We start from the raw sequence: 15,153 nt of genomic DNA on the forward strand, positions 1-15,153 counted from the left end.
CACCCCTCCTCTTGCCAACAACCCTCCTACCTGCCAACACTCCGAGATGGAGAAGGCTGGATCTGACACAATCGCACATAATACTGTTGTGACATCTAAGTACAATGATGATGATGTGAGAAGCATCATGAACCTGATTTTTTTTAACACTCATTATGTTACTTATTTTTATGCCACATTAGGCTAGAAACCAAATGTCCACATAAATGTTAATTTCCTCAAATCTGTGTTTAAAAAGTATAATTAGAAAATAAAAAATAGATTTAAAAATTAATTTATTCCGCCAAAGTAGTTATTTAGTGATTGTTTCACTTAAGGAATAAAACTGGATCAAAATGGTGACATTTAATCCTTACTACATTAAAAAAAAAAAAAAAAAAAGCAGGTCCTGATTTTTTGGGAAGCGAAATGTATTCTCAAGGTTCACTGGCCTAGAAAAAAGGGAAATGCTTAATGCCTGGTTCCTACTCGTTGTAACTTTTACTAAATGGGTATATGCAAGTACTGCTCCTTCCGGGGTGGGTCCAGTTCATATTTACAAGCATCGCGGGCAGGTATTTCTCAGGAGGGAATGTATCAAAGGGATGCGTGTGCGTGTGTGTAAACCAGAGAAAAGAGCCCCCTGCTGGTGTATGAGCAATGAGCAATGACCTCATTATTAGACTCCAATGCCCTTTTAAAAAGGCATTCCTTCGTGATAGAATTCAGGAGAGTTCCAAGATAAAGCAGACGGGGCGGGAAGGCAGTTCTAGAAGGGACTTTAAGCTCTCCGGGACGGCGGCCCGCGGTCGGGTCGGGTGGGGCCAGGGAGGAAGATGCGGAACCGCGCCCGGAGCGCCCGGGGGGCGGGGCCGGCGGCGGAAGCTGCGCGCCAGGCTCGCGCGGCGACTCCGACTTGGCGCGGTTCTGGCCTGCTGCCCTCCGCGCGCGCAGGTGGGTCCTCCTCAAACCGCGGGGCGGCTGGCGTGGCCGCAGGCTCCAGGCGGGCCCCGCCGCCCGCAACGCAGGCTCTCCCTGCTGGTGCCCCTCCGGGCCCCTCAGCGAGTCCCTCGGGCTACCCTTCGGCCTACGAGGCTGGGCCACTCCACTCCGGAACCCGGGCGGGCGGGCGCAGGGGGCCCCGCGGCCGTCCCCGCCCCTGACCTCGCGCTGCCGCCGCCTCGGGGAGCCTCTGCGGCCCTAAAAGCGCGGACAGGGGTGCGTGCGCGGGAGGCAGGTAGTCTGGTGGGAATGTCGCGACCTGCGCCGCTCCGCACTGGCCCAGCCATTTCCTCTCGAGGGAGGCAGGTTTTATGTCTTGTCGCCGGAAGAAATCCCAAAGGTGATCAAAGTGAGGACTGACTGGGGTCACACTCTCTGAAACCACAAAGTGTTTGGGGTCTCACTCTGGGTCACATTCTTAGAGGAGGAGGGAGAGATATACTTCCCCTTTTTACTAACAAGCCTGACTGCTTGCCAAAAGCCTGATATTGCCGCTAATTTCAGCTTTTGCAGTGAAGGTAGATTTTTCTAACACCATCTTTGTGTGATTTAGCTGTCCACAGGGAATCAAAATGTGGAATGAGAGGATGAAACTAATCCTTTCTTTTGCACTGTTAGGGGTTGCCATAAACACCATTTGTTAAAAAGCATAATTATGTTGGGAAAGTGCCTGATGAGACAATTAAGCTACATAAACACACTGAAAACAAATGAAAGCCAGAAGACGCCCACACCCCTTGTGTAAAGCAATTTTTTGTTTACGTAAAAACGAGAGAGGTCTGAGCTGCTTTATTACAACAATGTTATTAATGTCTACAAAAAGTAATGACCGTATCTTTTATGAAGTTTCAGTCTGCGACGATGGTCACAATATGGAAACCTGAACTAAACAGAAAGCCTTGAGCCCCCTCTAGATTAAAGTGATTAGGCCAAGGAACAATCCTGGTGAACAGAAGCTGGTAGATTTATGCCTGGAGAACACTATTAATTGCACTACAGCATGTTAGCTTAAACTCAGGAGCTTAACGTTTGTCTTGGAGTTGGACACCCTTCCCTGCAGTATCTCCAACGTGGAGAACATCACCTGACACAAAATGACCCTCATCAAATATTTGCTGAATGAATTCATGAGGGCCGCATTCACTTTGAGCTGTATTTGAGTCCAAAATAGAATGGCCTGATCTTGAAAAGGGGGATTATTTTCGTTTTGTTTTAAGCTTCTTTTTAAATTTCTTTAGTTCATAATATCATTTTAGAAAAATACCATTCTAGAGTACTGAAGAGAATCAAAGCAACGTCCAAAGCTTGTGTAATCTATCTGTTTTCAACATTTTCCACTGATTATTGGGTAACACATCAGAGGACGTATCAGTTTTCAGTTCAAGGTACAGAGTTCTGTGAAAAGATTTTAAACTGATTTAGGAACTTTGGAGATCAAAGTACAAGAGGAACTTAGTCAAATATTTGTCATTTAGAGCCTGTAAAGAGTGTCTTTTATTTATTGATATACTGCCTATGGCAGGGCTCATAGAGGTTACCTTGTTTTTTCTGCCGGAAGAATCGTTTTTGTTAAGAATCAGCATATTAAATAATCTCCCTCATTTCTCTTTTCTGCATTTCCCCATTAAATCCCATTTAACAAAAGGACCATGCTTCTTCAAAAACAGGATTAAACTTAAGACAATGCTTATGAAGAAGTTTCACTGACATGACGCAATTCAGACTGAGTAAATAGATGGTTGTTTTCTAGAGTTGTTGTTACCATCTTCATATGTTCCTATGTGCATGACCACATACACGTGGTTTCCTGGTTGAGTCAATCTGAGGATTTTATCCTTTAGGTGTGCCCTGGGAATGAAATAGTGAACTATACATATTATGACTGCCTGGTTTCCAGAAAGCTATGATTTTTTAAAAATGTTTAATGAACACTAAAATATGAATGAACCATAGAAACCAAAATGAAAACTTATTTTTCTCCTATTCTAGAAAAAAATCGCCATGTCTTCTTCCAGACCAGGGCTCCGTTTGACTGCCTGTTTATTAAACATTTCAGAAGCCAGAAGAAAATACATTGTTGAGAACGTAGCGAAAGCAGCTCTTCTTGAAAAAAATGGTAGGAACAACAAGATAATTGAAGTGAATATGTAGTGTTTTGCTAATACAGTCATTTTTGTACTCTGCTGACAGTACTTATAGAACTCTCTTCTTTCTTCCTGGATGTCCCCCCTTGTTCTTGGGCTGTTACAGCTTGTGCAGGACTCTGGGATGCTGAGATAGATCAGTTCCTCAGATGTGCACATATGCTCTTTTCCAAACGCCTGCATACGCTCAGCAGCACTTCTCTCCACATTGGAGAGAGTGTCTGAAGTGCACATTGTTCAGGATATTGACAGGCTCCCAAGAAGGATATATTTACGTGAAGGTTTAATGTTTCCCTCGTGGGCCATTTATATGATCATTAATAGAATGAGCATAATTGTACATTATACTTTTATTCAGCAGGTTAAATAAAAAATAAACTTGCCAAATACCGAGTACTTTTCAAAACCCATGCCATCATTACAGCGTTAATATTTCTACTGCATTTTCTGCATATAAAGACTTAGGCAGCTGCATTTAAGTGATGTGTGTAAGACCACTTGGCGATTCAGAAGACCAGAACTCAAGCCTCCTTACTCCCTGCGCCAGTATTTACTATAAGAGATACTACTCTTTTTTTTTTTTTAAACCCCATTGAAGTATTCATGACATATAATTCTAGATAGCACTTGTTTTTACTTTCACACACACACAAAATGCAATGTATTTACAGACTTACAATCATTGAAATACAAAAGCTGTGTTATTAAAGCAACAACTTTTTGGCAACAGGTGAGCATTAGGGTCACAGCCCTAAAGCATTTGCGACAGTCTGTTTTAATTTCTGATTGTCATTTTTGATTTGGTTACTGCTTTTCAGGAGAAAGAAGTGTTTTTCCCCAGCCCATTTCTAACGATGAGCACATTTAAGCTAACTGTCTCACAACTTTGCGGGAGCTGGAAATGTCTATGAAAATTCCTGATAATTGCTGTTAAGGAAACTCTGGAGTCAGTCTGCAGCTGTGCTTTTGCATTCTCTTTGCTGGAAGAGCCAGCTTGGGCCCCTCATTGTCAGACGGTACATCTAATGGGACTGGGTGAATATGCAGGGACACACTGTGTGATTAAGTGACTGGGCAGAGACATTTGTGGAAGCCACACACTGATGGATGCCTGGGTCTCAACTCACAGTTTTTATCAGCTTATTAGTGGCAGCAGCTCAAATGGAATTATAGCTATTATACTCCATTACAAATACCAAACAATTTACTTCTGCTGAGATTCATACTGACAGCTCCTGCCAGCGGTAATTTTTTTTTCTATATGCATGCTTAAGAAATTGCAGGAGAGAATGTTTCATTCTTTCAGCATTTGATTCAATTGAATCATTTGAAACTGAGAATAAAAGCTTTTCAGAAGAAGATTTAGGATGAAAAAATAAAATTATCTCTGTTCTTCTAGAAGCTTAAGTATGTTGGAAAAAAATACATTAAAAAAGAGGTTGGATGATCTTGTTCCTTCCCCATCTTTCATGGTTTTAAAAATGCAGGGAGAATAGCACTAGTTAAGAAGATGACCTGTTGTTTTACATATATTTTAAAGACATTTATTTTTAAGTGAGGAGAATCAAACTGTATCACCTATGTTTTTCCCCATTAAGCAATGTGAAAACATTTAAATGGCCTAAAAGTTATTATGTAAGGCAACCTGAGTTATAAATTTTAGACCTACACCGGGGCAAGGCTGAGTAGATGCTCATTTGGCTGTGAGTAAGTGACATAAGTTTATCTTTTCACATTGTTAAAATTAGTAGTGTAGTCGCTGCTGTAAGCTCTGTAGTGCCTGCATGTAACTTATTTTTCCTCTCCTCTGAAAAGATTAATTGTTAAGCTGCCAGGGGACAGGGCGACAAAGGTATAATGGCATAATGAAAGGTTTAATTACCGCCTGAAAACTTTTGTCCTTCACTTTGAATTTGCTTTTGTAGGCATACGAGGGATTTCTAAGGAGCCTGAACCAGGCTTGTAAACTTCAAAAATAACTGTGGGATTATATGTGGCTGCCGTACAAGGGTGTGGCAGCTTTCTCCTCCAGGTTACACATTCAAGTGAGTCACAGGCCGCTGAGGGCTGGAAGTCGTTAACATCTGAAGGCTGTTGGTGGCCTCTGAAAAGGAGATGGTGGAGTCAAAACAGTTTCTAATAGGCAGGTGCATGTAACCCAGAAATCTCTACTCCAGGCACTAATTGGCCTAACCTGGTTTTTCCAGATGTTAGATTTTGATCCAGACAGTTTGATTTCTGGGTTTTGGGAGGAAAAATTGACAAGGCCTAAAAGATGAGATTGATAAGGAGCAGAATTTAAAGTGATATGATATGGCGATTGAAAGAAAAGGCTACCATCTTAGACTGAGTTAAAGGAACTTTGGCAAATTCAGTAGCAAGTGCAAGGGAAGGTCTCTCATAGACACCGAAGCCTCATGTCTGATCTGAGCCATCTGGTTGTATAGAGGACGCTATCAGAAGTGGACATTACTCTCTGCGAATTTCATGATCAGTCAATGTCACTTCAAAGTTCACCCCCCTGACTTTTTCTATTAAACTAAATGAAGTTGTTATCAGAAGAAATAAAGTATTAAGTTTTTATCACAGAAAAAAAAATCTTGCGTTTGTGTTTTGTTTTCTTTATAGGACAGAAACATCATGAAGTGTCAGTGCTCAATATATTTTCTGATCAGGACTACAACAGATCAGTCATTACAATAGCAGCTTCTGTTGAAGAGTTAGGTAAGATTTCAGGTTCTTTTTTGACATATGTCTTCTGTTAATCTGAATACTCCTCTCCATTACGTAGGGAGTCTACCTCAAGTCTGCATTTCATCATTTTTTCTGAACATAAACATCTCAAATACTTTCCATTTCCTCTTCATTAAAATGAACCTTGGGGTCCCATATTTAATAGCATTATTTCCCTGAAGATGATCCCATATCCTTTGTGGTTAAGAAAAATATCTTCAAGTTTTAACCTGTAAAGTATTAGTGTTGAAGTCAGCCTTGATTTCACTGATAAGTTAACATGAAGTGAAACATGCTAAGCAGTTGTGTTTTGGGTCAGGAGCCTGAAATCTTGAGTTGGTCCATTGGGTGAAATGAAATAAGCTTCAGGCCTCCTGCTGTAAGATTTAGTGGGACAGCTTGAATTTGAAGGATCATAATTGTTAAACAAAAACCTGTATTATCTTGGTAAAGTATTGCTTGATAAAGTGTTTAAAATATTTTCAAATAAACTTGATTTCAACTTAGCAGATTGTCTTTTTTCAAAAGGTATGTTTGGAAAGCAAAGAGCTGATAGATAATTCCCAGCAAACACGGGACCAATTATCTTCTTTGTTGAGTATCTCTCTTGCTGAAACGGTCATACTGCACTGCTAATGAAAACTCACAGTAATAACATAACACTCTGAGATGTTCACAATACGTATTTAGATAAAATAATTTAATGCAAAAATCTAATTACTAGACAAGAGCAAAACTAAAATACTTACACTTAAAATTTATGTTTGTGTATATATTTTAATGTAAATTCATAAAACATTCTGAAAATAACAAGGAATTTTATCAGATTAATTTGATAAAATTGAAATATGTAAATTACCCGATCATAAAAAAAATACAAAGTTTTTCAAGGCTGAAAACGTTGCATACTTCCTCCACTTTGGGATGTAAAGAGCTAGAAGAAATGTGAAACTATGACATTTGGTGGGGAGGGGGGAAACATTTATTTTGGATGAAAAAACAATCTTCTATATGTATTACAAAAGAAAAACAACTGATGGGACAATAATAATTATAGCTGCTTCTTTGGATGCGATTGAAAGTTTAATTGATTTTATTGTTTGTTTGTTTTACAATTTTACATTGTGAAGGCAATTCCATTCTGGCTGCCTGCGTGGAGGCCTTCCGGTCTATCGATATGGAGGTTCAGGAGGGGATTCACCCTTGCCTGGGAGCAGTGGACCTGATTCCCATTTACCCTCTCTCTGGTGTCAGAGTGGAAGAGTGTGGAGCTGTGGCCAGAAGTAAGAGAAAGTTTGGGGTAGTGTGTTACTCCTTAATAGAAACCATTTTCACAAGTCATAACAGCTTGTGGCAATATAATCAGTCACTCCTCGGTTTCCTGGGAAAAGTTGATCTTGAAGAACTGCTTCAACAATGAGCGCAGTGGCGCTCTGTGTCTTTGTGACTCATCCTTCCACTTTCCACCCCAGGACACTGGGACACTGAATGCTGTGGGATGCGGCAAATCAGTCATTTTGCCCGTTAACAAATTCACGATAGATCATGGGGAAACAACAGTAGTTTCTAATGAGTTCCTTAGACTCTTTAGGGCAGAATGATGGTGTGTTTTGCCCATCTGTGTCCTATTTTCTTGAGCGAGGGTAATGATGAGGTTGAAAACCCACTTAAATGCTAACTCCTACCCCCTTTTCCCTTTTTTCTCTGATTTTTTTTTCCCCATGTGCACAACTCTCTTTAAGATTTTCTTTAGAACTGAACTGTCAGAGGCTTGATTTCAGCCCCAGGGGTAAATTTAATTTGGAAAATTTGAGCTATGTTACTTGAGGTGTTTTTGAATTAGGCAAATTGAGAGAAAAGAAAGACCTTTTGCCTGGACTGTCTAGCTGCACCACGGTTAATTAGGAGATGCAGAGGCTCATAACCTTTGGGGAAAAGTCCGCCTTAGGATGACTGAATACTTCTCTGTATGACCTCAGAAATCCCTCTATGGTGTTGCCTCATTTTTAGATAATAGTGAATTGTTTGGCTCTTGGAATGTAGATTTGGACTCCAGCTAAGCTACATCAAGCCCTAGAAATAGGAAATGAGACTTGTCTCCAAAGGTGTACCTCACTGCGTGTGCTGCATTTTAATATGACTTGACAATCTATGGATTCTTTCCGGGGAAATCGTGGCCCAAAATTTGCTTTACTTTTCATGTAAGAAGGAGTTAAAACTCAGCATGGAAGAGAATGCATTTTACACAAAAATGAGTTCAGAATTGTCCAGACCAGAATAATGATTTTAATTGTCTTCAAAACAATTATGTCCAATTACATTAAATCTCAAATTAGCTAGTACATGAAGTTCTTCATTACATCAGGACTAGTCCACCCCAGATGTTCGTCCTGCGTTAGAAGACAGTTGACAACAGGAGGGTCTGGACACAGTATTTCTCCCTTCCCTTGCCCTTTTGCTTCATTGGCAGCTACTGTACCTCATGATTTAAACATGGACATTTCTAATTAAATGAGAGCTCAGCTGCATTCTTGAACTAATTTATAACATTCGATTTGAAATATAATAGCTTCAATCTTCATCTGATTAAAAACAGTCATATACTGTACATGGTTACTATTTTGATGCTCCAACATGCAGTTCTTATTTTTACATTCTCCTTTCTACACAGCTGTTCATCTAATATCATCCAAATTTTTTTAAGGTTTTTTTTTTTTTTGGTAACAGCACACTCAGGCATTCTTTTTTTTTTTTTTTTTTAATTAGGCATTCTTATGAGGCAGAAGTACTCAAATCCGAGGATCTTGCTGTTCTCAGAACAGTGGCGGGATGCTTTTCACTAGAATGACCCCTCCTCAGGGAAACCACTTTAAAATAATAATTTAACAAACCTGTTTTGGGAGGAAGGGCAATGGAGAACATTCCAGTGGCATAGAAGATAGTTAATATTGATATGTGTAATTCATGTATGTTCCATATGCAAAGATTCTGAATAACATATTTCAGAACTTTTTGATATCACCTGGAAGCTTGCTTACACCTTAAGGAAGAGGTTATTTTTTTTTAAGGTAGGAAAGCAAAGGCATTTTTATTCCATCTTTCCATTTTTCTGCCTCTAATCCTCCAAAAGAACAAAAAGAATGTTAGAAGAGCCACTGTGTACAGCTGGGCAGGTTGTGAACTGAACAACTCTAGGGAAAAGAAGGGGTTCTTAAAATGGGGTCCAAAGTTAGTGTTCAGGGGACTTACAATGTCAAAATCCACTGCAAGTTTTTATGCATGCGCATTTGTGTATATACACACACACATACACATACACACACATAATTCTGCATATAATTTTAATTTAAGAACTTCTAGAATAAAGGGCAAGGCAATGCAAAGACCCAGAGGAGAGAGCAGCCTGGGCTTGAGGACATATAAAAGGATTGCAGTGTGACTGACCAGAACTTAAGAGATGGGATGAGGTGGGAAAGGCAGTCCTGGGAATGTTAAGAAATGAAGCTCCAGAAGTAATCAGGGGTGAAATCTGGAAGTCTTATATGCCAGGTTAAGGAGCTCAAACCTTATCCTAAAGGCAGTGGGAACTATTAAAGAGTTTTAAGGAAGAAAGTCTATGATTGGCTTTGAATTTTATCAGGATTACTCTGCCTACATGACAGAGAATGGACAGGGAGCTGGCAGGCCAGTTTGGAAAGGTGGTGGCAGCCTAAGAGGGAATGGAGAGAGTGGAGAGGCTCCGTAGGATGCTGGGGTCGGGGGAGCAAAGCAGTGGTATGAAAGCGTCATCACTTACAGATGATGTGGAAAGAGCACGAGTGCATTTTTACGTGCTTCTATTTGGCAGCTGGGTATAAAACTGAGAGCTAGGAGACACAGAGATCTAGTCTATATTTATTTAAAAGCTTATAATTTAAAAAATGTTTTAGACTTTGGTTTTCATTTTCTATAAAAACCACAGTTGATCTGTTAGGCTCCATTTCATTTTTATCTCTATTATGTCTCCAAAATTTTTCTCCTCCTCCATTTTTCCCCTTCCCTGGCCCCCCTGCCTTCCCTCTTTCCCTTCTTTCTTCCATTCCTTCCTCTCTTTACTTCTTTTTGTTGTTATCAAAATGATACATGCACATGGCCAAAAGTCAAACCTTAGAGTTTGTTCCCCAAACTCTAAGACTTCCATAGCTTCCCTTTCCCTCTCACTGTGCACACACTTCAGCTTCCTCCCCTGGGCCAAGTACTTTCAGCTCTTTTATCTTACTGTTTAGGATTCAACTCCAGATATCTAAGTATCACACCTACATTGGTACTTCTTGGTTTTTCAGTTTTAGGCACTGTCTATTGTCTTCTCACTGCAGAACGTGAGAATTTAGCTTCCTTGCACCCCACCCCTTATCCCCAACACACACACACACACAAAATGAAGTATTAGGATGTTATTACTGTTTTACCCTTTCTGTACAACTTTTTCTTTTTGCTGGAATTGATCATTATCTTTTTGATTGTTTACTTAATTTTTTATATACTTACCACTGTTTAACCCCAAACTCTGTCAATAATGACATCTCTCCATACATTCAGATAGAACATGCTGTGCATTGAATGTTCTCTGAATTTCATCTTCCTAGAACTGCCTTCTAGAACGCTGACCTCGTCCCATTAGGACCAGTTACCCTCAATCTGCTGTCATCATGGCATCTCCCGTTACTCTTACCCTGCGTGTTCCCTTCATTCTCCATTTGGGATACCCTGGTTCCTGAACCCCACGTGTCCTTTTTTCCCCTTAGTGCATGTCCTTGTTGTGGTGGGGCAAAGCCTCTACTAGCTTTCTTTTTTTAAAAAAAAAGGTGGGGAAGTACATTTTTGAGAACTTGTGTGTCTGAAAATGCCATTTTCCTTCCTTCACACTTAAATTTTAGTTTGGCTAGGTGTAGAATTCTAGGTTAGACATAGTTTTCCTTTGTTTTGAGGATGTATCATTGAATTCTTATTTTTGTGTTACTATTGACACTTCTGAAGCTATTATGATTCCTGATCTTTGTATGTGATCAGTCATTTCTTTCTGGAAGCTTGTAAGATCTTCACTTTGTTTCTAGTGTTCTGAAATTTCTGTCATGTGCCTTTGTATGGGTCTGTTTTCATTCATTATGCTGGGTCTGTGGTAGGCCCTTTGAGTCCCTGAAACTTGTCCCTCAGAGCTGCACAGTTATCTTGAGTTATTCCGTTGGTGATTTCTTCCATTTTCTCAGTTCTTTCTGGAAGCCTCATTATTTGGATATTGCAGCTCTTGTACTGGTTCTCTATATTTACTTTATCTCTCTCTCTTTTTAAAATCACTTTATATTTCTATATTACTTTCTTACAGATTTCTTCTACTTTATATCTCAAGTCTTCAGTAAGTTTTTCACTTCTTCTAATTAGTTTCCAAGTGCTTTTATTTACTCTCTGAACATTCCTTTTATTTTACTATTTTAAATAACATCCTGGTCATGTCTCCTGAATGCAGCATCAGTGGATAATTTTTGATAATTTCTTCTTTCCTCATGGTATCTATTCTCCACCCCTCTCCCTTCCACACCCCCAGGTCACTTTCTCCTGTTTGTTTGAAAGGCTTTCCTCGGATTTCTGATGATCCTTGGTTGGCTGCTTACTCCAAGAGTGGACACTAAAAGACTGAATGGAGTCTTTTGGGTTTGGTTTGGGTTTGTCAGCTGCAGGTCTACCTGGCTGAGTTGTTTCTTTGGGGAACCCCTATTTCAGGATCTTTGGGATCTTTCCTCTTGGGCTGTTCAAGTTTCCTGGAGAAGGATCCTCCAGTCTTCAGTCTGGAAGGTACACACAGCTGTCCATGTTTTAGGGGTCTAGTTGCAGACAAGGGCTAGAGGAGTCTCAGCATTTAGTGCATAAATATTCCCTTAATTCATCTCTTTTCATTAATCCCCACTGCCCTTAGCTGTGCCCAGTATCCCCCAGCCCAGACACCATGTGTTTTACCTCTTGCGTCTTCTGCCAGGGTTGGGGCAGGGCAGCTACCTATCTGTGTGGAGGTGGTGGGATCTAACTGCTGCTTAAGGAGACATCCCACCAGTCTCCCTGTTTGGAACTATGCCTTTACCTTCTCTCCCAAAGTGAGGTTGCCAATTCTGACTATTTTCTGGTGCCTGTGCTGTAAGTTAGGCTGCTTCTCTGCTGTCCAGAGTCGGCTCAATCTTCCGCTCCTCTTGTATCTGCTCTCCAAGTTCCAGTGCTATCTCCTCCTCTTCCATTTCTGTTTGTTTGAGTCATCGCTTTAAAAATAGATCCCTTTACCATCTTTTTCCTGGGGTTTTAGAAGAAGTAAAAGCAAACATAGGGATCTGCGCTCCCATCTGTACTTGGATGTCCCTACTTCTCCAGTTCCTCTTGGTGATTTTGATTATCTTGGGTCCTTCAGGAACAATAAATTCACCTAATTTAGAATCAAAGGTAAATTGACTTCTAACTCAATATTCAAGGTGTTTAGTCTCACTTTTTGGACTTCTATCAATGTTTTATAGTTTCTCTGAAGGATTACTGTGGGCCATCATGCTGCCTGTATGTTTCCATTTCTTCCTTACTCAGGATTTCACGTGTGGGAGCCAGTGTCTCTGAAACATGGCCTTGTTTCTCATGCACACAGAAACCTTCCTGAGAAGGACTGAGTGAGGATGGAGGGGACGGGTCGAGGCAGAAGGTTCTCAGGCAGATGCCCCCAGTGACGTGCCAGTGAAAATGGGCTTGCCTGACATGTACGTTCATAATGCTCAGCTTTAAAAGTGAGGACTGTAGCTATAAATTTTGTAAATCATATGGAAACTTGCTTTTTGTTTTATGTCATTAATCAAATGAAATAATGTTTATATCGTGCTTTATAAATTGACATTATTTAGAAGATTGGAAAGATAGAATGCTAGCTAGGTAGGTTATATAAATATAGCTATAGCTATAGCTATAGCTCTTAACATGATTTTTTTTGATTTATCTTAAAATATATACATTAATGAATTTGATTAGAATTATCAGCCTTGTTAGATGTTTGTTCGAGTATTTTTATGACTCAGAGGACATGTGCCATGACAGATTCACACAACATCAACACTTGTGTGATAGTCTTAAGACCCTTTGATTACCTTATTATAGATTGTCAAAACATGGTCTGATCTGGCAAATCGGGAACAACTTTTCACTTTAAGAATTTTCTACTCTGATTCTCCAGTTGCTATGGAGATTGTCTCATAAAAAAAGCAGCCTTGGATTTTGTTGAGATTAGTCAGTTTAGATGTTGAGGTACTGATACAGGTCTGTCTACCATTAGCCCTGCCCCCATTGCCATGCTGTAAAAACAGTGGTTGATTTTACAAGCATATGTTAACATAGTTTTAGGACATAGCATTTACTTTAAGAATTATAGGATACTGCCCCCATATAAAAAGCTGGGGAAAAAAGGAATTGTGCATTGAGAAAGTACTTAAAATATCAAAATTAATTTCCAGTGACTTGAGTACATTTTAACTATGAAGGAGAGTTACCAGGTTGTTCATAAATGTATGTTGCTACAGACTTAATAAACGCAATAGAATTATATCTACCACTGTAAAACAGAGCTACTAATGAGGAAGGAAAAGGTCCAATGGGAGAACTGGGATGAACTAAGCTGTTCTTCCGAGACCAGCAATTACTGATGAACAAACCATACTTGAAAAAGCTGCTCTCTTCCTCTCACTTTGGCTCTGCAGCAACGTAAGGTCCAAGCAAGTGATACCCCATGGGGCACCCGTTGACCAGTGGGGGGACCTGAGCTGGTAGATGGACAATTCTAAGGCTCATTCCAGCAGGATCAAGGCCCAGTTGCTTACAGCCATGACTGGCTTGATAGCACACCCTCGTATCAGCTTTCCCTCCTCCCTGTTTCACTCTTGGTGTGTATTGCATACGCTTTATTGAAAAGCTGGACAAAAATAAATGTACCATAAGAATCTTCTAATTGGGGTGAATAGGTGCATGAAATCTTTGCTGCCAACAGTACACTTCTTGTAATTCCTCCCTAGTCTAACAGTCACTTGTAAGATTTATAGTTTAAAACTGGGAGACCCCCACTCCCCACTACCACTGCACCTAGGGGAAGGGTCTCCTAGAATACCCGGGATTAAGCCATGGGTCATTGTGGGAGATGTTAACCTTCACCCTTTACTAGCAGATGCAGCCCTGGGGGCCTCAAAGTTTAGGGGCTCTAAGTTTTCTGATGTTCAGTATATATATATATGTATATATATATATATACATATATATATACACACACCCAGAGATTAAATTTATGTGATTGTTGATGGTGTTTTAGGGAATTTGCACCTAACGGGATTTATAGCAGATGGTTGATATCATGCTAACTTTTTGAGCCCAGACTCCTAACCTGGCAGCATTTTCCCTGAATTCCTTTTCCTTTTCATCTCTCCTTCGTAGCATTTACATGACTTCCAGTGTCAAGGCCACTACGATCAGAAAATTCTTAAGAAATAATATAGTGATGCTAGCGGCATTGATGGGCCTGTAAGATTAAGTTCATCAGCCCATCTGTGCACCCCCTCGTGCACCCCCCCGGTCCATCTACCTGGTCTCCACAGGGGAAGTAAGGGTGTGCCTCTCAGGAGACTCAGAGCATGTGATCATAGTAATGACAACAACATATGGTTATAATGATATGCATAATAATTATAACATTATTGTTAATTAAATTGTCGTTTATTGTGTGCCCCAATTGTATATATTAAATAACTCATTCTCCAATTTTAATTAACCAAAAATATATGGTAAGATAATATCTCAAGATAATAATTGTACATTTCTTTTCTTTTTCCCCCTATAGCTTATGTGTGACTATTTCCTGGACAGGGAGTTATCTGCTACCTTGACAGGTATAGAATTGTTATAGTGAGAAGTAACAGCCAGTGTTCATTTTTGAATTTTTGACAACCAAAAGGAGAGGGCCTGGGAAAGCAGGGTGCAAAGTTTACTCCACAGCAGTAGAGTACAGAAAGGAAGAAGGCCACCTCACCAGGAGGGCTGGGGGTGGGGTTTGAGAGAAGGGCACTATACAGGGCACACTTCTTCCTTTCACAAATTTTAAACCAATTCAATGGTTCAAAAAGAGAAAGGCAGATGAGAAGTGGAAATACTACCTCTTACTGATAAAACTAATATGACAGCTGGGCTTACCCACCCAGAGAAGTAGAATCATCCAGCCAGTCACAGGCCGCCCTAGGCAGCACCGCCTGCCCCTGGC

The 15,153-nt window shown here is 40.2% G+C and overlaps 1 protein-coding gene across 18 annotated transcripts in view; it reads left to right on the plus strand.

Moving 5' to 3' along the window:
- Positions 1–745: 745 nt before the first annotated feature.
- FTCDNL1 (formiminotransferase cyclodeaminase N-terminal like) overlaps positions 746–15,153 on the plus strand; it is a 139,582-nt gene continuing 125,174 nt past the window's right edge. For 6 of the 18 annotated variants that reach the window (XR_012507138.1, XR_012507142.1, XR_012507143.1 and 3 more), the window contains exons 1-4: positions 757–933; positions 2,971–3,097; positions 5,754–5,849; positions 6,989–7,141. Coding sequence is in view for 10 of the 18 variants with exons in the window: in XM_074364209.1 (XP_074220310.1) it covers positions 2,983–3,097; positions 5,754–5,849; positions 6,989–7,141; positions 12,456–12,535 (444 nt within the window). In the remaining 8 variants the exon portion in view is untranslated. Of the gene's footprint in view, positions 934–1,302; positions 1,322–2,970; positions 3,098–5,753; positions 5,850–6,988; positions 7,142–12,455; positions 12,684–15,153 lie in introns of those variants that run through there. The other 12 variants (XM_074364205.1, XM_074364204.1, XM_074364207.1 and 9 more) reach the window with 10 other exon arrangements.

Source organism: Camelus bactrianus, chromosome 5 (assembly GCF_048773025.1).
Source record: "Camelus bactrianus isolate YW-2024 breed Bactrian camel chromosome 5, ASM4877302v1, whole genome shotgun sequence".
In the NCBI taxonomy this organism is placed as follows: Eukaryota; Metazoa; Chordata; class Mammalia; order Artiodactyla; family Camelidae; genus Camelus; species Camelus bactrianus.